Consider the following 27,144-nt stretch of genomic DNA (forward strand, 5'->3'; position numbering starts at 1 on the left):
GGTGGGAGGAACACAGCATAGGATTCAAAAAGATAAATTAGCCAAATGTGTAGCCCACTTGAGAAAAGAGGTTGACTGTTTCCTTCACATTTTTTTTCTGTCTTCCTGTGTTGAATAATTATCATTATCGGTGTTTTATCATCATTCGTGTTTTGTTACAAATCCTTTTACGTAAATTCGCAAAAGCAGTTGGGAATTGATAACATCTATGCGATAAAATTACTAAAACCTATGACAGCTAAATACCTAGGGGGACAATATTTGTCATTCTAAGTTGAAATTTTATTTTGATGTTTGTTGTGTTTCAGTCCGGATACTTGAACGTAAGCAAGACAAATGAATTTGGTTGCCTTAAACTAGGTCTCAGATATGGGCAAGGGGTGTGAGGATCAGGAAGAGGCAGTGGGGGCTTGGTGAGAACCACAGAAAGGTCAGGCAACTGAAATTTTCATTTTTTACTGTGGAGAAATATGCAGTATATCTCACACACCAGAGTAAAAATAACATATATATTACTTAAAATAATGCTAATAATAAATCAAGCAAATATCTGTACTTACCCTACTGTATGACCTATCCTCTCAGAGTTAATCACTGGCCTGAATTTGTATTGACATTTTTCATACACGTTCTTGTAAGTGTACACATTTAAAATAACATACCACAAACACACCTAAGTATTATATGTGTGAGTGGTGTGTGTGTACAAATATACTTCTGTATTTTAGGATCAAAATTTATTATCAATACCTTTTGCAACTTGCTTTTTTTCACCTTTGGTTTCAAAACACAAGTGCATTAATCCATTACACAAATATATCAAAATGTATATGTTATGCTGCTGAGGAATATATGACTTATTAAGACATTTCTTTTCTTGTTTTTCTATTATGCATAAAGATGCTATGAACAGTTATTTACGAGCAAAGGACTGGGCCATAGGGTATTTCATTGTTCAGACTTAAGAGGCAATACCATTCTTGTTTATGGCCAAGTAATATTCCATTGTGTGTATGTACCACACCTTCTTTATCTATTCATCTATGGGTGGACACTTAGGCTGCTTCCATATCTTGGCTATTGTAAAAAATGCTTCAGTGAGCATAAGGATGCATATATATTTTTGGATTAGTGTTTTGGATTTCTTTAGATAAATACCCAGAAATGGGATTGCTGGGTTATATGGTGGTTCTATTTTTAATTTTTTGAGGAGACACCATACTGTTTTCCATAGTGGCTTTACCAATTGCATATCCCACCAAAAGTGCACGAGGCCTCCCTTCTCTCCACATCCTTGCCAACACTTGTTGTTTGTTGATTTATTGATTATAACCATTCTGATGAGTGTGAGATGTGAGGTGATATCTCATTGTAGTTTTAATTTGCATTTCTCTGATGATTAGTGATGTTGAACATCTGTAAGGCAGCTTTTGATTTCATTGATTTTCTTTTTAAAATTTCATTGATTTTTTTTTTCTAATTTCTTCTCTAATTTTTATTATTTCTTCTACTTACTTTGTGTTTAATTTTTCTTTTACAGTTTCCTAAAATGGAAGCTTAGATTATTGACTATAGAGCATTATTTTTGTTCTAATATATACCTTACATTGTTACTTTTAAGGAACACTGGTCAAGTATTTTGCAAATTGACCCTTAATTTGATTATGTCTAAAGTTTTTATGATTAGACAGGGGTTATGGATTTGGGGGCAGAATGCCACACACATAAAGTACCATTATTTTCACCTAATTTAGGGGTCCATTATATCGCTCTGAGTTATAACTGGTAATGTTGATCTCAATCACTCGGTGAAGATAGTACCCATCAGTTTCCTCCATTATACAATTATTGCTTTTCCCTGTCCATGCTCTATTCATTAGACATGAGTTACCAAGTCCAGCTCACACTCAAGGGAAGGGGAGTAAAGCTTCATCTCCTGGAAGCATGAGAATCATAGTTTTGCATCGTGCTATTTAATAAATATTCGGGGGGGTGTATTGTAGGGCATGCAAATATCCTGTTTCTCTTAATGTTTTGCCCACTAATTTTAGCATTCTTCAATAGCAATTACTACTGTGATATTCTAATTTTTTATTTTTCTTATTCCTTATTTTATGATTTATCTTTACTTATTACTGTTCCTGGGTGTATGTCATTTTATTTTCCTGTTCTTATTTATTCCGTATTCGTGAATCTGGACCTCATAGCAAACATGGTAGGAGGTTTCATGAGAACTACAGCGTCTTCACCACATAAGTCTGGGACTCTCCTCACAGCCAAGTGGTTGTTTGAAACTCATCCTTTATTTCCCCTTTTCCTAAAGCCTATCAGCAGAAAACCGTGAAAGGTTTCAAGAAAAGAATGCATATTGATTCTTGGGGACTTTATAAGAGGAAAGTCAGATTTTAGAGCAATGCCCTCACTGTGTATTAGTTGTCACCTCTGAGCTCTCTGTCCTGTGTGGGTTGTCATGATGGAGCCTTCTACCCTAGCAGTCGACATTGAAATGATTGTACTTCAGGAAAATCGTTATAACTCACTTGGTGAAATCATTAGTAAAGCAGCCAAATAACACTAGCCCTAAATAATGCTGTTGAATTATGTCCCTCACCCTTCTTATGATTCTTTTGCATTTCTAAAAGTTTTCAGAAAATATGTTTTATGAACAAGAACTCATACTTTTCTTCATATAGTTCATTAATCCTAGTTCTAGAAATTACAGAGCCTTAATTTTTCAGTCCTATGTTTACTCTCATCTTATAAATAGCAATCATATCAAAATAAATATCATTGTATTATCTAAATTCCTGCCTTTAACTCCCATGTCAGATGGCTATAATATATGCCTCATTATTAGCAGATGTTATCCAAATGTTATCTTCTTCTTACAGTGATGCTATTATTTTCTGGCTTATTTCTTGATAAATATTCTTTTTACAGTACTTTAAATATGTGACCTCCAGTTGTTTTCTATTCCAAGGATGAATCTAAAAGGAATGATCCTATTTTCTTTCCTAATGTGTACATAGGACTAGATTCCCTCCATCCCTACATCTTCCGCCATACTTATCTCTCTGAAGTTCACACATAAGTTCATAGGATCTTATTGCTTGCACGTTATATTTCTTTAATGTTTTCAGCTCACTGAAATGATGTGATGCTATGAATTTTGTGCACAACAGTCAAAATTGGGAGTGTCGGTTTCCTAAAGAAAATAGACAAGAAAAAGAAAGACACTCATTAGTATTTTTGGCATGGATTTTCAGTGGAGCAAGAAAGAGATGCCTGGTTCTTTCTCTGACTTCAGTTTAACATTTCCAGTTCTTTTGTTGTTGTTGTTGTTGTTTATTTTTTTTAATTGCTCCCTGAGTAGTTCTACTTTTTCCTTTGTTGTTTGCTAATTAAGCTTTCAAAACCTCTTAGATTGTGACTTCTTAAAGCTGGAAGAAAAGTGTGACAATTAACCAACATTTTCTAAAATGTCACAACATTTAGGGAGGTAGGATCTTTTTTGAAATCCATACAGGTAATCCTCCCTTGGATTATAAGCATTATACAATTCCCTCTAGTTTCCAGAATCAGTCAATGTTCATGATTAGTTTTTTCTTTATTTCAACTTTAGCTATTTTTAAAACACATTTAGGAACAAGCAGAAAATGTGATGACCACTTTTAAAGAGACCTTGCTGTGTGCATCTAGTACTAGGAAGAAGGAAGTCGAGTTTTATGCTTTTGTTTAGAAGACTTCATAGTCATTTAACATGGTGATGAATCAGAATATGAAATTTCTTTGTGGTTGTAATCAATTTGAGTAACAGCTGAAAAAGTATAATAGAAATCATATAGTTTTACCTTTATCCCATAAAAGTAATGAAATATCCTGAATGGGCAATTTCGTCTGCTTGACTCTTCCTATAAATCTTTAAAAATCTGTTTTAATAATGGGCTCATTTCCCTAGTACATAAACCAAACATACTTTTAATGGATTTGAAACTTATATTTGTGTTTGTTCCATTTTGGTTGAACTACAAAACAGAAAATTGGAAAACATCAGTGTTGATTATGGTTAATCATTCAATGTAGACATTCCTTACTGATCTATATAAGTTAAAAACAAATCCCCTGCATTAAGAAAGATTTTGAAAAACAACAACCAAATACTACAAAATGTTATCGCTACCTCCAAAATGTTTCCTGTTAACGCAAAGGATAGTGGGAGCTAATGTTAATAAGAATGCACTCTATTCCGTATTACTACTTCCTCAGGTGACTGGGACTTCTGCCTGGCAGAACTTGGGACAATTATCTTGTCCTTGTGTTCAGAGATGATGTGCTGACAGGCTATTTCCTAAGCAGCGACTGAGAGATGTAACCTGCTGTCCTCGCCAGGAGAGAGCCTGTTTGGTAGTTGACAGCAGCAGTCACTAAGGGAAGAGCTTGACATTTGTGGCCTTGGAGCCTTTGGGTCAGCAGAGTCTGTTTTTGATTCCTTCTGGCGGGTATGTTATCCTGGCCTCTGTCTTGTCTTGGTGGCTGTTTGACACTGCATTGTTGCAAGTGGTCTCTGCAGGCAGCCCCCCTGTCGCAGCCCTCTCTACACGCAACCTCCCATGTTGGTCACTATTAACCTTTCAGTTCGGGTGCCACTTCCCCATCCCCTTGTCGGTGAAATGCAGTGAGCCCCATTCCAGATGCAGAGGGAATCAGTGTTACTCCGCTCGCCTGGCTGGAGAGTTGGTTCTAATTCCTTTTGCTGTAAAGAGATTACCAATGATTATGCATTTTTAACCTATTCTTAGATTGATTGAGTAGAACATTTTTCCTACAATGCATTAGATAAATTCAGTTTCACTAATGAATGCCGAAGAAGAAAACGAGAAGTCTTCGGTTGATAAGGCTCTCATAATGTAATAGTAATAACAAGAGTGTCAGAAAATACTTTCATCTTACATTTGAACAGTCATTTTGGTTTCCATGGTTTTTTCCACATACAGTGCAGATATTCCTGCGGTATGAAAAGGTAATCACCAAAAGGATAAAAGCTTCTTCTCTCTCAAAAGTGGAAAATACTATCAGCAGAGATATTTTTAATTTTGACAACCAAGCTTCCCTTTGAAACTGTAAAATTAGCATGACACCAAGCATCTGAATGTACAATTTTAAACTTTGTGTTTTCCTGATTCGCCTCCTAATTCTCTGTGCTTATCTCTGTCACTTTGGCTAACATCACTTCTACATATTTTCTCCAAAATGGAGATCTTCCTCAGAGCTCTGATTCAGCCTGCTGCCAGGGCTCCAAATGTCACCTCTGTGCAAATGCCCTTCAAATCTCTGTCTCTCTCTGTCTCTGTCTCTCACTCTCTCTGTCTCCCTCTCTCTCCCTGCCTCTCTTTTATCCTCAGATATCTTCTCAGGCAAATTAATTATGATCAGATGATAAAATTATATTTCAAACGTGCTACAAGGAAGGAAGTTTTAGAAAAAGCAAATTCAAATATATCATCTTAGTAGAGACCGTTCATGGGGGGTGGATAATTGGATTAACAGTATTAGATTGTATACAACTTTACCAAAAATTCATCAGGCTCTTAGCATATGATGGTTAGTTGAGGCAAGTCTAACTTCCTAGAAGAGAAGTCAGAAAAAACCTGAAAGTCAGGAAATTACACTGGTTATTTTACCAGGAATGTTGATCACTTCCCAGAAAAAGCAATACATTTCACCATATAAGAAATTCTGTCCCGCATCAGGTATAAAATACTTTTCTTTCTCACCACTAGTCATGTTAGAATCTTATAAAATTTCCAAAAGCCATTAATTTTCTACGAAATTCAGTACAGATTCTTTGGCTTGGAATTAAAACCACAGTCTAGTGTGGTCTCAAACTGTGAGCCTTTTTGCCATTTTGCTACACTGATCGTTATTAAGGTATAAACTCTCTTTTCCTCACTTCTTAACCACAACCATAAGTTTCTCGTGCTCTATTACTTATGTAATATACTCTCTCCCAACTTACCTTCCTGTGTTTGTTTATATCTTAGCCACTCTACAAGGCCCAAGCTTTCCCATGTCACCTTTTCTACAAGAATTTTTCCCAATCTCTCTTCATCGATATGATGTCACTAATCCTTCAGTATCTCCAGAGCTTTATGCGTTTCTCTTACGGCAGTTACCTTTTTCTGCCTTGTTTTCTACAGGTAATGGGAAACACAGGTAACTATATAATAGATGATTTATCGAGACTGCACTAGAATACATGAAAAACCTAGTTATGCCCGCTGTGTCGTTCACTAGGTACTTGTTGCATCTCCAAACAGATTGTTGACCTTTTAGGTAGACTTTAAAAGTAGAAAAGATAAAGCTTGGTCATTAGAATTATTTTGGGGATCATCATTTACTAGTAAGCAATTCTAGGCATAAGCACTTAATTTTACTGAACTTCGGTTTTTGCATTCTTGAAATAGAGCTAATTACGCATACAGATAAGTCGCTATCTGTTGAAATAACTTTTTTTCCCCGTGGTAGAGGGAAAAAAAGCAATGTACCAAAGGACAGAAGGAAATGGCCTGAGATACAAGAGCCTACTGAACATCTCTGGGAATCTCGAGGACAATGGACACCTAGGCAGAGTAATGAGGTCCTTTAAGGAGAAACGGACACACAAATCTAAGACTATTAAGAATAAAACAACAAAAATGCTTACATATAGTTTCTCGCTTTACCTTTCCAGGCAGACTCCTGATGACTCGGAGAATTCCAAAGGTAGAAAAAGAAAATATGTGAGAGGCTTTTTCCGCCTCAAAGGGAAGGTTTTCAGAGCGTTTTTGCTGACCCACGGAATTGGCGTTAGCTCTGGGCATTGCAGGTTTTATCCTAATTAATCCTCTTACCTTCGGAGCTTTGTCCATCGGTAATATGCTGGAGGCACTGCGGGCACGCAGAGGCAAAGCCGGGCACCGTGGGGCCGGAGCTTTGGAATAAGAGCAGGCGGGTTCCAAGAGGAAACTGCCATCGCGAGGGACCCGAAGCCAATGCTCTGCGACTCTTGCAACAGTTCCTTTAACTAATGGCAAAGTTAATAAGTGCATTATTTCAAAACCAATTTATTGTGAGCTCTAGAGTACAGCTAGGCAACTTATGAAGGACTCTTCCAGCCCAAGAATACACAGAAGCAGATTATGGAGTCATAAGAACTTGAGCTAGAAAAGTGGGTTCACTGAACGCGCAATTACTGAGCAGCTACTATGTACCGGAAACACTCGGGAGGCCAGAGCTGCAGGGTTAGCGATGGACTCGGGGACGGACTGGATGATGGAGACACATGGACACAGGGAAGAGTTAAGTTGGTGAGAGAAGCTGATGAGATGACACCAGACACTTAGGAGACGCAGGCGCATGCGCACACAGAATTTATGCAAATGTGTCACCTAAGTACGTCATCTTTGTAGAACATAAAGTAGGTGGCAAATAATAGTATATGGAGCACAGAAGCAGAGCACTTACCCAGTCTGAGATGTGGGTGTGGAAAAGGGAAAAGTCGTAAAAGGTTCCAATATAGATGACAGTTGTCATCTGTATTAACTCTTGAAAGAGAGGGGGAAAGAGCTGCAATGAGGAAGGGCATACCTTAGGAAACGAGCAAATGTGAGAGTAAATAAGATGACATGTCAGGGAAGCTGTAAGCTGTTTTGAATGGTTGAGCTATAAAATGACAGATATGAAATTACTGGAGATGACACTGAAGGGGACTAATGAGGAAAATGGAGGCAATAAATGCTGCCGTTCAAAGCTTGGTTTTGATCCTTTCAACAATTAAGTGTCGGCCAAAGGGTTTCGCCGTGTCAGGGACACGGTGAGTCCTGATGGAACAATTCCTGTGATGGCGGTGGGGTGGGTGGGCCGAGGCTAGATATGGCCGGTGCCTTAGGGAGCCGTCCTCTCAGTCAGCCGGGATGCGGGGGGAAGGCCTGAGCTGCAGACATGCCAGCGGGGTTCTCAAAAGTTAGGGTTTCAGAGTTATACAGGATGCAAAAGGCAGCCATCCTGTTCAGGTGCTTGGGTAGGTGGTCATTCTGTTCACCAAGATGGGAAATACAAGAATGATGGCACATTTGGTGAACGAGGTAATGACTTCGTTTTTGTGCATGCTGAGTGGAAAGGTGCTCATAGCTTGTGCAATATAGATACAGCAAAAGCCATGTGTGTGAAGCCAGGGAAGGAAATGAGAGACAAATGTAATTTGGGAGTCCTCTTTGTATAGCCCGTAAATGGCAGTTACAAGAAATGATGGGAGTGCCTAATTCAGATACTTCATTTTACCAGAAGGATAGCTAGCGATCAGCATTTCAGTTATCACAAGAACAATGTAATCTGGGTTAAAACGTAGAAAATACATAGATCTGCTCTTATACAACACAGGATCAAGGCAAAAATATTCACAATTAAGTATCACCAGGGAACGCAATAAAGATTTTTTAACGAAAGCATGTACAAGTACGTATTTTCTGTTGTTGAAAGGGGAAAGGATCTGGTGCTTGATCTCAGTTCCAAAATCACTAATGTCTTCAGTTTTAATTTAAATATTTATGTCTTCAGTTTTAATTTAAATATTTATTTTTGGAAGATTCTTTTCATTTTTTGAATGTGTCATCCTAAAGGATGTTCTTGTTGTTGAATTAAAATTACAAGCCATAAAATCCTATTTTGAGTTTAAGACACTTAAGGGAAAGAGAGCCTTTATTGTTATGAGGGCATATTTTCTGTGGCCTATTCATTGCTAAATATAATACTGTAGATTCTCCAATTTTTCCTACTAACACTTGAATTTAAAATATATGGAACAGAGTGATATCAAACATCTGTGTTGTGATATATCTGAGCAAAATTTGAGCTTAGAGATATTTTTTTTATCCCTGCTGGATTTAGAAAAAAAAAAAAAATTACTCAGATGGGTACCACAGTTAAAATGAAAAAGTGTCAACACACCCATCAGTATGAAGAGCAGTGGAAAGAACGCAAGCTTTGGATTCAGCAGAAATATGTATAAAAGTTGTCTATAAATTATTAACTATAAACATGGGCTATCCTCCAAGTCTCACTTTCCCATCTTTGAAGTGGATTTAATTTTAGGATTTAATTGTATCATCATTTAATCAGTTCTTTCAACTCTGAGTAACAGAAAAATTTGCAGGTTTATATCAAGAAACCCTTTCTTGATATATAAATACACACACACACACACACACATATATAAAATATATTTTTATATATACATATATATGTGTGTGTGTGTGTATATATATTTATTTTTTTCTCTGCCATTTTGATATGTCAGCTTTTTTCTTTGTTGCAAAGTGGCCACAGTAGTTCTAGGAGTCACATCCAGAAAGAAAAAATGTCCAGAGAGAAAAAAGGGATCGTCTCCCTGGTATTTCCCTTTGAGCAAGAAAGCCTTCCCCAGAACCCTCCGCCAGTACACTTCCCTGATTCTCATCAGCCACAAGAGGGTGCCTGGTCTCTTTAAACCGATCACTGACCAGAGAAATGATGGGGTATTAATCGGGATTTACTTCTGAGCTGAGAACTGGATCCCTTTCCTGCTGTTTGGATACCTGAACAAATCCATGGTTCTTTTAGCAAGGATGCTGGCAATGAGTGTTGGAGAGCCAACCAATTACACCTGCTACATGTAATTCTCAAAGTGTGATCCCAGTAACATTACTTGTCAAAATTAGCATTCTTTTGCTTCCAAATGAGGCCTGCTGAACAGGAACTCTGTGGGCGGGGCCCAGCATCTGCGTTTTAATGGGTCCTTCTGGTGATTCTGATGCAGGAGAAAGTTGAAAAACCAATGTGTCACAATCAGGTTTCCTGAGGAGTGAGTTTACTCTCTGCTCAGAGCTATGGTTTTGCACAATTCCTGAGAACACAGTGCATATAAAATGCAAACAAAGTTACCCCCAAGTAGGAGGTTTGACTACAAATCTAGACATACCCCACCATGCCTCTGCGGCCCCCAACTTGTGTAAAGCTCTGGCAAAACGACTGGTACTTAGTGAGTAATCGGTCAACGCGTGTCCCCTCTTATCCTGGAACAATGTTACGCCTCAGATACTGCGGTGGTCACTTTCTGATAGATTCTCACCTTTTGGATTTCAGATCTGAGGCTTCCTAAAGCAGGAATACAAGCCACTTTCATTTTCACAGGAAAATATCAATTTTCCCCAGTCAACACTTAGTATCTAAAACTAGTGGAAGTTTTTTTGCCTGATAATCCTAAATGTCCATCCTTTGAGAACTAACCATTGTTGACATCAGTTTTAAATAATTTATGATTTACTCCTGTCAAAAGTCATGCCGAAATAATTAATTATTCTATTAAATTCCTACAATAAAAATTGTCTAAGTCATATTTCTGTATCATATCAGAAAACCAAAAGGTACAACCCCAAATTTCTAGTACTTTAACTTCCTGAAGAAGATGCTGCTGATGTTGTATAAGAAATAGTCTTATGAGCCCTGGCTGGTGCGAGTCGGTTGGTCCAGCATCAGCCCTGTGCCCTGAAAGGTTGCTGGTTTGATTCCTGCCGGGCACGCGCTGGGGTTCCCCTGCAGGGGCGTGTAGCAGGCAGCCGAGCCAATGTTTCCTCTCACATGATGTCTTTCTCACTCCCTCTCCTTTTCTAAAAATCTGGTTTAAAAAAAAAAGTCTTAAGAATGCTTTTGCATCTTCTGTAACACTAACAGTTCATTGTTACTTAATAACAAAAAATATAAATACCTAAGTGATCCATTCATTCTTCTTAGCACACAATGTTGAGGAGGAAAACTTTTTTAAATTTCTAAGTGCTCAGCTTCATTTTCATACATAATATGAATCATACTCATTGCTTCATTTTCGCATTAGCTAGAATTTTCTATGTAATTATGCTTCTATTACCCAACTTTCATTATGTGGCTCCTGTGATATTGGCCTTGTTTTAAAAGCTTATTGTACCCTTGCCTCTTTTTTAAATGGACTTAAATTTTTTTGGAAGTAGGAGAGTTATAAAAATTAACCTCTCTTTTCATCTACTTGTAAATCCTTACATCCATGCATCTGTCCAAACATCTTTTTTTTTTCTCCTCACCTGAGGACATGTTCACTGATGAGAGAGAGAGAGAGAGAGAGAGAGAGAGAGAGGAACATCGATATGAGAGGAACATCGATCTGTTGCCTCTTGTAAGCGCCCCAACCAAGGACAGAGCTGAAGCCCAAGCAAGTTCCCTGACCGAGAACAGAGCCCGTGACCTCGCAGTGGACTGGACGACGCTCCAGCCACCTGAGCCACACTGGGCTAGACTAAGAATTTTTAATGGTATTTTAATTTGTATCCATTTAATGTAAAGTTAAATAGCATATTTCCAGTGGCTACTGTATTGCACAACACAGCTTTAGAAAGCAATTGAGTATAAGCAACTCAGTAATATACACCTTAAAAATTCAAAACAAATTCATTTGTTTATTTGTTGCTTTTTGCATTTGGTTTTAGGTTTCCTCCCCCTGCCCATATCCTCATTGTCAATTTTATTTTGGAAATTGGATAACTTTAACATGCTTATAAAAGTTAAAACTACACAGAATATATTGTCAGAGATGAATCTCTATTCTTATATTCCTTCCGTCTTGTTCTTATTATCTCTTGTAAACAATGAGGCTCCTTATTTCTGTATTGATCCTTTCTGGGAATTTTTTAATGTGCGTGAAAATAAGATGTGCCTTCGCATTTCCCCTCCACGCTTTCACAAAGGCAATACATCGCTATAGTGCATGAAACCGTGAGCTCACACTGGCATCTCCAGCGCGTCCCATCCCATCAGGCATTTCCTTGTCCTGTCTGACTTCATGCAGCACCCCTGCTTCCAGGGTGAGAACCCCGGCTCTTGAAACATCTCCCTGTTTACTTACTCTCGGTGCTACACCCGCTTAGATGCCCCCAGGGCGCTGCTTTTCTGACTCCTTTCCTCAGCCCCCGTCTTGCTGTTTTGGGTTCACCTTTGGTTTTAGAGGATCCACTTCTGAATTCACTCGTATGGCTGTTGGCCAGAAGCCTAAGTTCCTCGTCATGTGGGCCTCTCTAGAGATCTGTTCACAACAACCGAAGTCCCCAGAGCAAGCAGTACTGAGAGAGAGTGACCAAGGTCGAACCTTGATGTATTTTTTAAATAGTCTGGGAAGTAGCATGCCATCGCCTGGGCTGTACTCCCGTCCGTGGGGGGAAGGACACACAGAGCCGTGAACACAGGAGGCTGGGGTCACTGGGGGCGGGGTTGAGGGTTGGCTGTTAGACCTGGTACAAATGTATATTGATGGATTTTGAGAAGTTCGATAATGTAGGAACTTGATGAGTAATTAAAATATTTGAGGATTTTTACTGAGAAATACAACAAAACTAATCAAAAAAGATTTTAAAAGAAGTAATTTGTTAACTCCATTAAAACAGTGGTACAAAAGGGAGCAACGGCCATCATAGAACATTCTTTGGTCCATGTCCAATTTTAAATACTTAAATAATCATAATCATTTGACCAATTATTGTGTCATAAACAAATTTGAAAACAATGTGAGAAGTGTGGAAGAGACACACCCTCATTTAATATTATGAAGTCATAGACTTTCTGTAACACTTAAGTCAAGGAATATTATTTATTAATATTAGCATTATTTATAAACATCAAGATTTTTAAATGTTAGCTCCATAGAAAAGAGCTAAATCTGTCACTGGAGAGACCCAAAGCTGGAGACTGAGGCTAATTAAATGATCCGGTTTCATATGTAGAAAGTTGATTTCTGCCAGGGGGAAAAATTTATCAGTATCATGAAGCCACAAAAGAATATTTTCTTTGTTATTTTATTTTTTTAGATTTTTGCTTTGTTTTTTGGAGATATTTCAAAGGCTTGAAAGGTAGCTGTAGAGTAGAATAGTGAGGTTAGAAGTACTGCTCTTATTAACTCTGTAATGTTTCATAAAGCACTCATTCACTCAGACCCTTGATTCTTTCATCTGAGAAATCGCAAAATCCTCACCAGTCATTGCACTTCATGATATAGAATCTGTGAGGGGTCAAACACATTTTTCATGCGTAACATTGGCTTCCTAAATATTACGAAAATATGAACCATGATAATCAAAGTTTGTTCAGTATTTCTTTTTAAGAAAAGAAGGGTAGGAGGCATTTGTTGACATCATGGATACGCTTAATGCACTTTCTGCTATGACTGGCTTCTTCCCTCTCACTCAGCATAATGTGAAGAAATGATGACAGCGTTATGTTAACTTGCAAAGCCAAATTCCTCTCGCATTAGTATTTTCAAAGATAATAGTATAATTAGAAACATTATTTTAGTCTGCCTTTTATTCGGGATAGAAAACATAATTTGGTGACATCATTTGAGGTGATAACCTGTAAGAAGTCTGAATTCTTTTTTGAACTATTAAATCCAATAATCATGTACCCTCCCCTACTTGCAAAGGCATGTAATTAATACAGCAAGGATTAAGAAGGGATGAACTGTTCTTGGGTCACTACCAGAGAGAGACTGAAGGCCTAGGCAGAGTTGCCTCTATAAGTTTGTTAACCTCATTGCCAGACAGTTACCATTAATTCCCCCTGGTACACTGAAACCTAGAAGCCCCAAGGATCTTACTTATCAGAAGGAAACAGTGCAGCTTTGGGGTCCAGAGAGCAGCCTCTGTAGCCCCAATGATCAGCCCACCAATTATTAGGCTGTGTGACCTCAGTTTTCTCATCTGTAAAACCAGGATAGTAATACTTCCCGCCTCACAGGGCTGCTGTGTAGATTACATGAGACAATGCATACAAAATGCTTAGCTTAGTGTCAAGATGAATGAGCAAAGAATAGCAGCTGTTCTTTATATTCTGCAGAACATACAGACCTCCAGAGAGTTCAGAGCTGCCTTCACGTTTGGCAGTGTAAGATGGACACGATACTTTAAATTTAAAGCTGACAATGTATCGACCCAAAGGCTACCTTTGTTTAATAAATCTACACACGAAAGTTCAGAACAGTTTATCCTTCCTGGCATTTCAATTGATTAGGCTGCCTTTGTCTGAGGGATGCCCCTTTCGATCGATAATTGTGCAACATGGGGTATATTCTGTGTGAGCCTTACTTTCTTGAAACTTAGGTAGATTATGGATTCAGGACAGGTTTGTCACCTTGTTACTCCTTCTAAATTACCATTAACTGGCTACTTAATTATATTCACTTTGTATTTTCTTGAAAGCATTTAAAAGATTCACTCCCAGCCTGATCCAAGCAACCATATGCCCATTGTGTGAGCAAAGCATACCCACGGCTGATGTTGAAGCTAATGAAATGGGAAATGCATTACATATCAGCTTTGAAGAGTTCATTTATGCTATTAGAGTGAAAAAGTGGTAGTCTCCATCTGTACTTCAGAAATTAAACATTTGCTTCTGAAAGATTTTATTTTAATTGGAGCTAATACTAGTGTATTAGTAAAAAGCCCCCAAGAGGACTTTAAATGAAATCATGTTGCAATAATGAAAAGGCTATTTTCCTTAAAATACCCTAAATCTTTCTCAGATTATCTCACATGCCAGTGAAACTAGACCTTTATGTGATTTTATGCTTGTCTTTTTTGAATTTATTTTTTGTCAAGATCTGCATAGAAGATGGGACAGTTTCATTACTATAGAGATGTAGTAACAGACTGAAGATGTTATAGAGTTCAGTTATTGAATGGCATACTTGTTTGGTCGTGGGGAAGATTATGAAGCCTTCACAGGCTTTCAGACCACATCTCTGCATTGAGCTGTGCCTGTAGGATTAATACAGGTTGTCAAAGCGCTTAGGAGCCACTTTCTCCTATTCTTTGGTGACAGCTGGTTGTTCATACCTAGAACCTGAAGGAAATGTGAAATAACAGGACATGTTTTCTTAAGAGTTCTCTCATCTCTCAACACTATACAAAGGTAAACTCATTAAATATGTTGATTGTTCTCAACATATTTAAAGTATGTATAAGCTCACATAAATATATTTTTGGAGATTTCCAAGTGTGAACAAAAGTTAAAACACATTGAAATGCAAGCTGAGCATGATGCATCGTACCTACATTTTTTGGTCTGGATTTTATATATTATATTCATTCATTTATTCATTCACTCAATTTCTTTGATGATTTGTTGATAGGGAAAATATTATACCAAAGACAGTTTACAATATTATTATTTCTATGATACATAATTAGTACCTTTAATTAAATTTTCTTCTATTTAGCAATTCACATTATTTTCCTTTAAATATCTTTCTGGTTACAATTTCAACTGTTATCCACATCAATTCTTTTTGGAATTTCTTGGGGCACATATGGGGTAGAATGAGAAATGATTATATGGTCCCAAGCTTGGCTAAAAACAAACAAAAATAATGATGTAAAGGAGAAAGATAATCTTTTAAAATATTTCCGTAAAAATGTCTCTTTTTGTCGTTGATTCTTTTTACTTTTTGGAGATTCAAGATCATCCTGCCGAAGTGTTTTGTCTCTCTATGTTAAAAATAATTAAAATTCTATTAGTCAAGTATTTGTTTAAAAATATGATTCTGCATTTCCTGGAAAGTTTAGAAATCGGAAAATATAAACAGGACAATCTCTCTTTCTTATCAATTCCCACAGCAATTCCTGAGTTTGTAACACAAGTGAATGTGGCCTTGGAAGCCCTAAATAAGAACTCTTTGGATGTGTTTGATGATAATCAGTTTGTAGACATCTCAAAGAAGATCTACGATACAATTCATGATATCAGATGTTCAGTCATGATGATTCGGGTAAGTTTGTTTTACCTCCATTGAATTATTGCAACATTCTTTACCATCTGGAATGCCTGGAATGGTTATAAGGAATGTTTTATTTCTATGCCATAATGTCAATGCTGAAATCCATTAGAAATTTAGAAATTCATATTCATTCCCAAGTCAGATCTATTGTCACAAGCAATACTTGTGTGTTTGGTTATAACTTATGCAATACTTGTGTCTTTGGTTATAACTTATGCAAATGAGCACATTTAACTGCCCTGTGTGCAGAAATGATAGGATTTGTTGTTTGCAGAATTTGCTGAGCTGTCACTTAGCGTGATCAGGAGTCTAAGAAAAATACATATAGTAAGTTGCTTTCTTTCCTTTCCAGAAAAGAAAGGATCTTTCTGATCACTGTAGTGAAATTGGTAGAAAAATGTGTTTTACAACAAGTTATCTCTGTGGCAGTCCCTTTCATGTTAGATCAGGGAATCATAGTGTTCTGTAAGAAATCTCACCTGGCACAACTACCAGGTACAACTGCCCCAGTCTGGGAGTTGTCTCATTGGGGGAATATGTGCCATCTTCCCAAGCATGAGCCACTGGTTGTGGGCACAGTGCTTATACAGAGACCAGGCTTATTTGTTTTCACTCACATGTTAATATGGACTATTTTTTCAATGTTATTTTAACATAGGTTTACCTGGAAGCAAACACTGTAGTAAGGATTTGTGCTACCATTAGTCTATTTAGGAACAAGTGAGGCAGGAAAGGGAAGGAAACCAATAAGGTGTATTTATGAGTCACTGTGGGCAGTTGGAGCACGATACTGGGGCCTCAGAATTATCTCACAAAATCCAGTTTATCCACTTATTCATTCTTGGTTAAAGGCTACCTCTCCTCAGAGATGTTCCCAGAGCCTCCTGCCTCAGCCAATCAAGTCCTTGTGGCTAAAATACACAACCCTCAGGTAGAGTAGCAGTTGCTTCAGTAAGAAGATTTAGTAGGACTGGTGAAAGAAATTAATTATGAGTAGAATTCAACTTGAAGTCCTCTGGATTTGACTCTCTTTAAGACTATAAGATGGAACTAGAAGTGCTTTGGAGATATGGGAGGGGCATCACCAGTATCTGACGGGCCTGAATGTCATAGTTAGGTTATGCTGAGCCGTCCATAAAAATGGAGTCATTTGGAGACCTTGTAAGGAAAGGTGTCAACAAAGAGTCAAGGAGCCTAGCAGGCTGACGGAAGAAATTGTAGAGAAATACTAGAGGTGTCAAGATATAGGATCTAGCACTTCAGAGCTTGAAAAAACCTGAAAGCAAGCCAATTAGACACATAAGAGAGAAACCTCAGGATGCGTATTTGTGAGCAGCCTGGAAGCGCTTGTTCATATGTGACTGGGAACATGGCACTGCACCAGTGCTGCGTCTGAACTCAAGTCACCTTTACCAAATATGCTGTTCCAACAAAGGATTGTGTACGTTACCTGTGCGCGCTAGTGGATGGGTAGTAGCCCAGAGTTAGGATAGGTTGAACTAGGACAGAGACACAGAGTATGAAAAAGACACATGAACTTTAACAAATAGTCTTATCAGAGTGAAACCCCTACATTTCCAGTATCCTGGGTGGATATTTGAGAAGATAAACCACTGAAATAGAACAGGTGAACCGGGGATGGGAATGCATTTTTTTTTTTTTTCCTGCAAAAGGGATGAAAAAAATGTCTTATAATGTCTCCAATTTGAATGCTCCGTTATTTAAAATTTTCCTTATTATCGAAATGCCTGACTTACAGCACATGAGATTATTTTGCCATTATTTCTATGTATCCCTCATAGTCAGCAGTCCTCTGTAAGGCAGGAAAACAATTTATTGTAATTATTAATAGCCTTAGAGGGCAATGGTTTTTCTTTATAGTCATCTCTTTTTTAAGGTAAATACTTCAATTTTCTTTAGCTTTTCCTCATAGGAATAATTTAGTATTTTATGTTCTTCGCTAGTCCTTACTTAACTTTTCAAGAAACCTCTCAAACGAGACTATCAAAAAGTATACTCTCATTAGGGCCTGTCCAGTGTTAAAGTGGAAAACTTGTTCTTTACGTTATTGCTATTAACATAGTCAACTGCTGTTGGCCTATTTTATTCCCCTCTTAAACACCATGATTGTTGTAATAGACAATGACTTTTAAAAATACATATTTTTATCCTGTTTTTGCCTGTATATTTCTTCTCCATTTTGATTTGATGTGTTTGCCCTTGGTCCTAAATCTTAATCCAATTAAACTTTATTGTATTTCTAAATGATTCTTTATATAGTCTATCATGTTGCTTTTAAATTTGGTTGTTGAATTTACCTACATTAGCATCAGTTAGAATCATGAGATTATAATTTTAGTTCTTTCATCCAGGTTACTAATAAAAATATTACACTATACTGGCCCTGTATCTGACTGTAATCTCTGCTAGATAGCTCCAGTTAAGGGCATTAATATTAAGAGCCCTTAGAATCTGACATTCTGTCTAGCTGAGATCATTTTGGTAAGTATATGGTTTGAAATAATTTTTTAAAATTTTGTGGTAGAGATATTTTTTCTTCAAATGTACTTGCTGACCAAAATTATAAAACAGATAAAAGCAGAGCTGCTATACTTGAAACCATGAAGGGGCCCGTGGTCTCTGTCCCTGCATCACCCCTCCCCCAGGCAAACTCTAGGGGGCCCTCAATGGAACTACCTTCTACGGGGATTCCTTGGAGGACGACCTGTACAACTCTACATAACTGCTAACTGGGTTAGGGAATGAGAAGAGAAGCCTAACTCAGGGGCACAATTAATGAAAAGAACTTTGTTTTTTCCTTTGAGGACTGTCCCTTTATCATAGAAGGTGAAACTGATGTGGTAGAACTGTCTCTTTATAAGGTCAGATTTAATGCTGACCAATATCCTGACCTTAGAAATGCAAAACATTTGCGGAGTATATCTACAGAGTGTCAACACTAGGGCAATATGTTTATAATTATGCAAGTTCAGGGAGGGATAGACTATGATCTTGAGGATGTTTTTGAGTGTTGCAGAATCCTATCTTATGTCTGAATTTTCATGAGTCCTCCTCAGTGCCCTTGAGACAATAAAATACTAACTTAAGACCGGAGCCAGATATTTTATAAGTAGTGTTATAAAAATATGATTATATCTTCCTTTAATATTTATTCTGTTGAATAATTATTTTAGTAATTCAGATTATTTTTAAAAGTTCTAAGACAAATACTGCGACGTTTAATACTACTATTCTCCACTGGATTCAATGTATGGAAACTGAGGTTGTAGGGTAGGAAATATCAAATATTTTTTGATCTATTGGTGTTTCATATCTATGTATAAATTTTACAGTTATTAGGAGTTGATATAATATAATGGTTAAGACTAAAGCAAGTAACATATCTTACTGAACCTGTTTCCTCCTTTGTAAAATAAACTTGGCCTTAAATAAAAGATGATTATGCTAATGAAATGAGCTAGTAGAAAATTAGTTAGTACTTAGTAAATAGGTCTCTTATAAGAAGATGGCTACTATGCTGTTACCACTGAAGCTGCCTATTATTTTTGTTTATACTGTATCTTGAAGAATGTTAACTGTAGAAACTGTAGACATATGCTCAGCTTGTCTACACAGCAACATGCAGTCAAAGCCCAAAGAGTAACTTGAAGAGGAAGATTCGAAACCAAGACTTATGTTTCTTCTCAATATGTTTTATAACTAGCCAGTTATGAATATTTGGCTGCTTGCCAAATATTTCTAATGTATGGTTTCTTCTTTTGTTGGTTGTTATTTCTTATTTTTGTGAATCATTATGTATTATCTTAGATCAGGCCCACTTATGACCTGTGGGCTGAATTTGGTCCACCGTCTGTTTTGTATGGCTTATAGGTGAAGAGTGGTTTTCAGTATTTTTAAGTGGTTGAAAAAAATTGAAAGAAGAAGGCTATTTTCTGACAAGTTAAATTATATGAAATTCTAATTTTAAGAATGCAGCCACACCCATCTGTCCGTATGGCTTTCTGTGCTACAATGGCAAGGTGGAGTAAAGGCAAGAGACTGCGTGGCTCACAAAACCTAACACATTTACTGTCTGGCTCATTACAGAAAAAGGTGACTGACCTTTGTCTTAGAGATTCTTTACCAGAATCTTGACTGGCAACCCCAAGGATTCACTTACCCTTTTATTAGTTTTCCCTTGTAAATCCAATTGTCCAAATTATTTGAATATTAAAAGTCTTTTCTTTCCAGTTCCTTGCTAATTCTCCTAGTCACAGTCTGGGTTCTAGGCTCCTTTCTCCATCACCTTCCTGCCCTCAGGGCTTCCATTCTCCTACATGCTCTGATTTTTCTAACTCCTCCTTTGTATGTAAAACTATCTGTTCTGCTCTCTTTGCAAATATTCTGTGTGTGCCCCACTCCTTTGCAAATAGAGTCCTTTAGTTCCTAAGGCTCACTTTTTTCCCAAGACTGTAGGAACTTTTTACATTCTCCTTGGTATTTCGCATCATTCATTCAGCAGGGAAAATTAAATTTTAGCCTAGGCTTTGAATATCATATCTTTTAAAATTCCATTTTTGAGGTCTACATGATGTTGAAATTCATCAACTTTTTTTTTTAAATAAATCTTTATTTCAGAGAGAGGAAAGGAGAGGGAGAGAGAGACAAACAGAAACATCAATGGTGAGAGAGTCATTGGGAATTGAGCCTGCAGCCCCGGCATGTGCCCTGACCGGGAATCGAACCTCCATCTCCTGGATCCTAGGTTGACGCTCAACCGCTGAGCCACGCTCAGCCGGGCGAAATTCATCAACTTTATTCAACCATGTTTCTTTTACTTTTCTTTATGCTATAGTAGCAACAATTTGTCCAAAGATGATTGGATTGTAAGTGAGTTTTCATAAAATAAGTATTTGCTAAGTGAGTTTAACATACGGTGAATTAAGGTTTCCCTAGGAGAAGTTTGGATTATACCGCCTTTCACTGTGAAAAGTACCCCATTAGAGTGATAAATTATGTTCACTCTAGCTCCTGGCCCCTGAGTGTGCCTCTTGAGGCCGGTCATGCGTCACCTCCGCCCACTAGGTGAGGTTCTGTGGCGCCCGGGCACTAATGACCGCAGGTCCCTATCAAACTGGGTCTTCCAGCCACAGGGACCACTTTCTCTCCATAGCACTAACTGCTCCCAAACGGTAGCTTCCTCTCGTCTTCCTCTGCAGACTCTTTGTTGACTGTGGAGAATCTATTCAGGCACCCTTTCAAATTTATTACACATGCAAAGAGTTTTCTCCTTTTCATTTTCATTTAAGCAGATTTCCTGAATTCATCTTAGTCACTCTGCCATTCACGCTCACAGGACTCTTGCCAGCGACGCCCAGTTAAGACAGTCTGTTCTTTTTGGAAGTGACATGACTCCTTTATAGTGTCAGAACCAGTTTGCGGAGACATCAATTACCAGGGGCCTCTTTAAGGAAACTTAATAAAAGATCGGTAGCAAAGTAGCCTTAGTTTTATATCAAATTGAAATCAAACCTTAGTGGGAAGAATTCTGGAGTGAAGCTCTGGGCATTTTCTCAGAAACCAGAGTTTAAGGTGAGGAAAGCAGAGCTGCCTGCTGGCAGCGGTCAGCAAATGCCGAAATTTAATGCTCTCAGGGCACCTACTTGCCCTCCCCATGTGCACACTGTTTGCAGAGACTTTGGGCCAAGGGAACAGAGGTGCTGGGGTGAGAAAGTATTCATTGAGAAACATGTTGGTTTAGCGACAAAGCAGCACCAGCCCGTGATCTCTGTTGCTCCTGCTGTGAGAAAAATGTTCAGCTCGAAGTCATTCTGGGAAGTCCCCTTTCACCAGAGACCAAAGCCACTGGGCTGGCAGGAGAGTCCATGGTCAGCAAGGGCTTTGATGCAACTAGTCCTGCACTCAGAGCTCTGCTCAAGTGCTGCTCAGAGCCTCGGACTCAAAAAGTAGCTGAGTGTAAGGAACCAGGCACCGTCTTTGAAAGCACCTTCAGGGGAAAGGGCTGCACTGTGAAAAGAGGAGTATGGGGGAGACGTTTAGTTGTGGGATCTAAAGGAATTCATTTCTGATAAGTCCATTATTAAATGATTTAATACAATTTTATTTATAATAACTGATACAGTCATTGAATAAATTAGTAAATTTGTATTAAATTTAAATCTAATAAGTTTTTATTGCTTTACATTTTGTTTTTATCCTAAAAAATATTACGCTCTGCTGATCACTTACCTCAAATAAGTTGTTTGGCTATTTGCCTACATTTCAAAAGAAAAGGATCTGAAAAGTAGTTTATGAAATGATGACTCTTGGAAAAGACACTTTGGGGTAACTAATGGAGATACTGAGAATCTTATATTTCCAATGCCTGTAAAGTAAATGATGGTGTTTTGAGGAGAGAAGTGTGGCATATGATAGCAGAAGGTCTGGAAGGGAAGTGATGTGCTTAAGGTCCCACGCTGATGGGGGAAGTCACAGGATGACCCAGGGTCTCTGGGCACCTGGTTCCGGACATTTTCCTTTACCTCAGAAGGAAACAGCCCAGTGTTTTTACAAAGCTGGGGCCCTTCTACTTCACTGACTTCCCTTTGTTGATAGGCCAGGTGTGAACACACAAATCCCAAGAATCACTATTTGGGCAGTTTGTTGACACTTACCCTACGGCTCGCTCTCTTGCGCTTTCAGACTCAGACACACAGCCTCCTGGCTGTCCCTCCAGTTCCCAAGATGGGCCTACACCTTGGCATCTTTCCACTTAGGTTTGCTTTCTCCAAGAACTTGCACAGCACACTTCTTTAGTCGGATCGCTCATCACCTTACATAACATCCTGCATCAATTGTATTTAGAATCGTATTTAAAAATAGCATCTCCCACTTCAGTTACCCTCCCATCTTGTCACACAAATTTATGTTTGCATAGTGTTCATCATGACAAATGCCGTATTATATACTTTTTTATTTGTATATTGCCTGTTTCTCCATATAAGAATGCAGGCTATGGGGGGGGGGGAAGGATTTTTAGACGTTTAAGATAAAACCAGAGGTTAGGCTTTTTACAATTAAATAAAGTGATTGATTTGGTTGCCAAATTGGACATTTGTTTGAAACAATAATCACTGGGCCTCACAGAATTCAGGGCAAGAAAAATGTTACTTGTTATATTTTATGTTATAAAAAGTGATGGACAATAGGAAACTGACTTCATAAATACTTTCACAAAGAATTTTACCTGTGCAGATGCCAAGATTCCTCTTTAAAGGTGATGATAGTTGTAGAACAGCCCTGATAAAACTTCTTGATTGTATGCATTAGCCCTTGGGTTGTGGAAGAAAGAAAAGATCCTTGAGGATGGAGTTTGTGGAACTTGCTAAAGTACATTTTATGTACTTTACCCCTCATTATCAGTCCCTTGGTGTTATAGGCCCTGAAAAATCACAAAATTATCCACAAATTTAATGATTAAAACATGTTTTATGCTGTCTTATATTGCAGTGTTTGGAACAGAAATCAGAAATTTAATTAAAGTCATAAAATATAGAAAGATACCGTAACAAAAATTATCTCTAACCCTTAAAAAATGGCTGTTAAATACATTTTAACCACTCCATAATGGTCTGTTTACTAAAAATATATAAATAAAGCCAGGATCTTTTGCACATACTATTGTTATTCCTAAAATTATTGATTTAGGAATAAATTCAGAGGACCTATTTAACAAAAATTTATATCAACAATACATTTGTAGATGGCTAACCTCTTCCAATGGGCTTTGTTAACTTAATTTTGTTAATTTTGGAAGACAAGCTTATTTTAGGCTTGCCTCAGTGCTCTATCTTCAAGGAAATTCCCCTTCTTTGTAATATCTTTGTGATCCTGAGTATAAGTCCTCTTTGGGTTTGGGGTTTGCATTTACTGTACAAAGTAGGAAAAACAAACATACCTGCATAGTATCATGGTTGATTTAAATTTCAGTGGAATAACACATTAGCTTAGCATTAAGCAAAGTTTCTAGCGCATGACAAGTGCTCAATGGATTTGTATTAGTAATTGCGATGTAGTAACACAAATACGATGAATTTGTTACGTGTATTAATGAGAGTAACAGATGCTCACTGTTGTAACACGACCCCCCAAATCCCAGTAGCTCAGTGATGGTTTATTTATCGTTCATGCATTGGTCTGATGCTAGCCAGTTTCCTGGATAGGAACCTGGACGGTAGTCATGACTCGGTCATTCAGAAATCTCCACTCTCGTGATCCTGCCACCTTTGTAAGCTGGCCTGCACTGTCACTGCAGAAAGTGACGAGGCGGTAATGCTGGGCCAGGAAGCTTGGTACCCGGGCCTTACTGCGGCGCACTTCCCTCTGGATCCCGTTGGCTAACACTCGGTCAAACGGGGCCCTAGTGAACTCTAAAAGAGCTGGGGAATGTCTTCTTCCTTTATGTCCAAGAAGAAATGGGATTGTTGAACACCTAACAGTTCGTTGTCCTACTCTTTGTTCCATTTATTACTGTTGTGCAATAAATTACATTTACTGGCATAAAACAACCAATTTCTTATGCTAACAGGCACTATGGAATTCAGAAAGGGCATAGGCTTGTTCATTCACATGTCTGATGTCTGGACTGGGGACTGGAAGATGAAGGAAAACTACATGTAGCCTCTCTCATGGCTTGGCTTTCTCACGCATGGCGGCCTCTGGATAGTTGGGCTTTTTGCATGGCATTTTAGGAATACAAGAATAAGTGTTGCAGCTAATAGGGCACGTAACAGTATTTCCTTTTCTAACCTAATCTCTGAAATCATTCACTGTCATTTCTGCCATACCTATTGGTTACAAACAAGTCAAAAGTCTCCCTGATTCAAGGAGAGGGGACACAAATGTCACCTTCAGTGGAAGGAATGTAAGGGTAAAACAAAAGCCTATGGGGCAGGAAATAATGTTTTGCCCATCTTTGGAAAATTTGTGTCCTACTTATTATAATAATCTTACTACCATTGTCATCACCATTATTATTTTTTACTGATTAACTTTGTGACTATAAGTTAAACAACCTTCTGCTTATTAAATATACAATACACCAGTGGAAATATTCTTAAACTGTTGCATGTAATCATTTGTTTAGTAACAAAGTTTGGGGAGTTCTGATTAATTAAATAATCTAGTTAATAGAAGTTTAAATTGCCACATTTTATGTCTTCTATAAAGTATCCCTAGCTTACTTAAGATGATAAAGTATGAGTAATCTTTTTGATACCTTTCTGTAAAAAATTTCTTTGAAATAGTAATTTCTAGAAAGTACAAAACAGAATAAAAGTTTTGAGAAGTGTGTGTAGAGTATGAAATTATCATGAACTGAACAGCACAGCATTAAGGGGGCGTAATATTAAGGAATCAGTTTTTATTTGTTACGCAGTCTCCTCGGTCAACCACTTGAAAAATATTTCAATACTTTCTATCTTTCAAACACTGTTCTAGGTTTTCAGAACACAAATATGTGAGGCATGATCTTTGTTCTCAAATAACTGAGATTCTCACAGAATAGACACAGAAGCAGATGACAGGACTTTGTGACAAGTGCTATAATGGAGGCATATAGAACCAACGTTGGAATGAGAGATTTTAATTCTTCCATGGCAAAAGTTATGCAAAGATGTTTCTATTTGTTGACATTAGAGTTGGGCTTTGATGAATAAGAGTTTTGTAGCTGGAACTGTGGTTTAGGACACTTGCAAGGATGTAGAAGGAAGGCATATTTAGAGAATCCCAATTAGGTCTGGGTGCCTGAACCCTAGCATACAGGTGGAAGAAGACTGGAAAAATCAGAAGAATCTGGATTTTTAAGACTCTTATGCCATGTCAAAGAGACATGACCTTGCCAAATGGTAAGAGGAACAGAATCACTAGGTTTGGCATAGAGTATTCAAGATTCATTCTGTACTGTTTGTGTGGGGGCATAAATGCTCCACCTCACCCACTGTAATCATCCACCTCAAGCTGCTTAATACTTGAAAACAGGTTCTTTTAGCAAGAAAGAAGGGAGAAACTCATGATTGGGTAGACAACAAACCCTTACAAAATATTTACTTCTTAGGATATAAATTTCTATCAACTGCTAATTTACTGTTTATGTCTCACTAAATATATTTACAGAGTGTAATTTTTAGGAATTGCTCTTCCTTAGAATATGAAACCTCTCCAAAAGGGACTTTGGAAGAGTGATAAAGGTAATTATATTAATAACAATGACAATAATAATAGGAGAGAAGTGAGGCTTCTGTTTGGAACCAACCAGCACTTTTGTGTTGGCAATGAGCTGAAGCCAAGCATATGCCAGCAGTATTTCTAACTGCCTGACTGTCTCTGAGGAGATTGAGGAAATCAGACTGACAGTCAGGCGTGTTCACCACAAGAGCAGCCAAGGTGAAGGGATTGAAGTGATGTCTCGCCAGCTTCGGGACTCATTGAGTCTGTTCCAGAATATAACATGCCACTGATTACAGAGGATTTTGGTGTTAAACTGACGGAAGAAATTACTAATCAAAATGCAAGTGGGAGATGTAAATGCAAAAGGATATGGACTTACCAATTAATGCACAGAGAGCCATTTTCTCCTTCAGATGCCTTGTGTCGTTATTAAATCTGAAGTTTTGCATGTTAGCTTCAAAAGAACCACATCAATCAGAGAAGGTTGAAAGACAGTGTTATGCTGTGATGAACACTGGATTAGAAATCAGAAGACCTTGATCCTGGTCGTAGCTACATGACATAGTAGCTGTGGAGCCCTGGTTGCCTCCTCTAACAGTTACAAAGAAAGCATTCTAATTTATAAGGGGGGCTAATCACACTTGTCTTGCTTATATCACATACCTTAGGGAGTCCTTCTTTCCTTCCATCTTCTCATCTATCTCTCTCTTGCTCTCTCTCATTCTTTAATATATTCATTGAATTTATATATTTATTTTGATATTTTTATTGAATACCTACTGTGTGGCCATAAATGTCAGACATTTAGGCATATTGAAATGGATATGATATATAAGATCTCTTTTCTCATGCAGTTTGTATTCTAGTGGAGGGAGAGAGAAAGTAAACAAAGACATAGACAAGACAATTATGATGAATGATGTGAAGGAAGTCAGCAGGATGATCCGATGGAGAGAAAGTTGACATAAGAGATAACACCATTTTAAATACAGTGGTCAGGAAAGCCTCTCTGAGAAGATCAAATTTGACTTAGTTAATAAGAATCAGGATGA

General features: G+C 37.8%; 1 protein-coding gene across 1 annotated transcript in view; it reads left to right on the top strand.

Annotated features, from left to right (window-relative positions):
* Positions 1–27,144, top strand: part of LOC107543268 (catenin alpha-3) — a 435,074-nt gene that overhangs the window by 204,657 nt on the left and 203,273 nt on the right. The window contains exon 4 of the mRNA XM_087824142.1: positions 15,705–15,856. Within this exon, the coding sequence (XP_087680268.1) occupies positions 15,705–15,856 (152 nt within the window). The remainder of the gene's footprint in view (positions 1–15,704; positions 15,857–27,144) is intronic.

Source organism: Miniopterus natalensis, chromosome 14 (genome assembly GCF_054644295.1).
Source record: "Miniopterus natalensis isolate mMinNat1 chromosome 14, mMinNat1.hap1, whole genome shotgun sequence".
NCBI lineage: Eukaryota > Metazoa > Chordata > Mammalia > Chiroptera > Miniopteridae > Miniopterus > Miniopterus natalensis.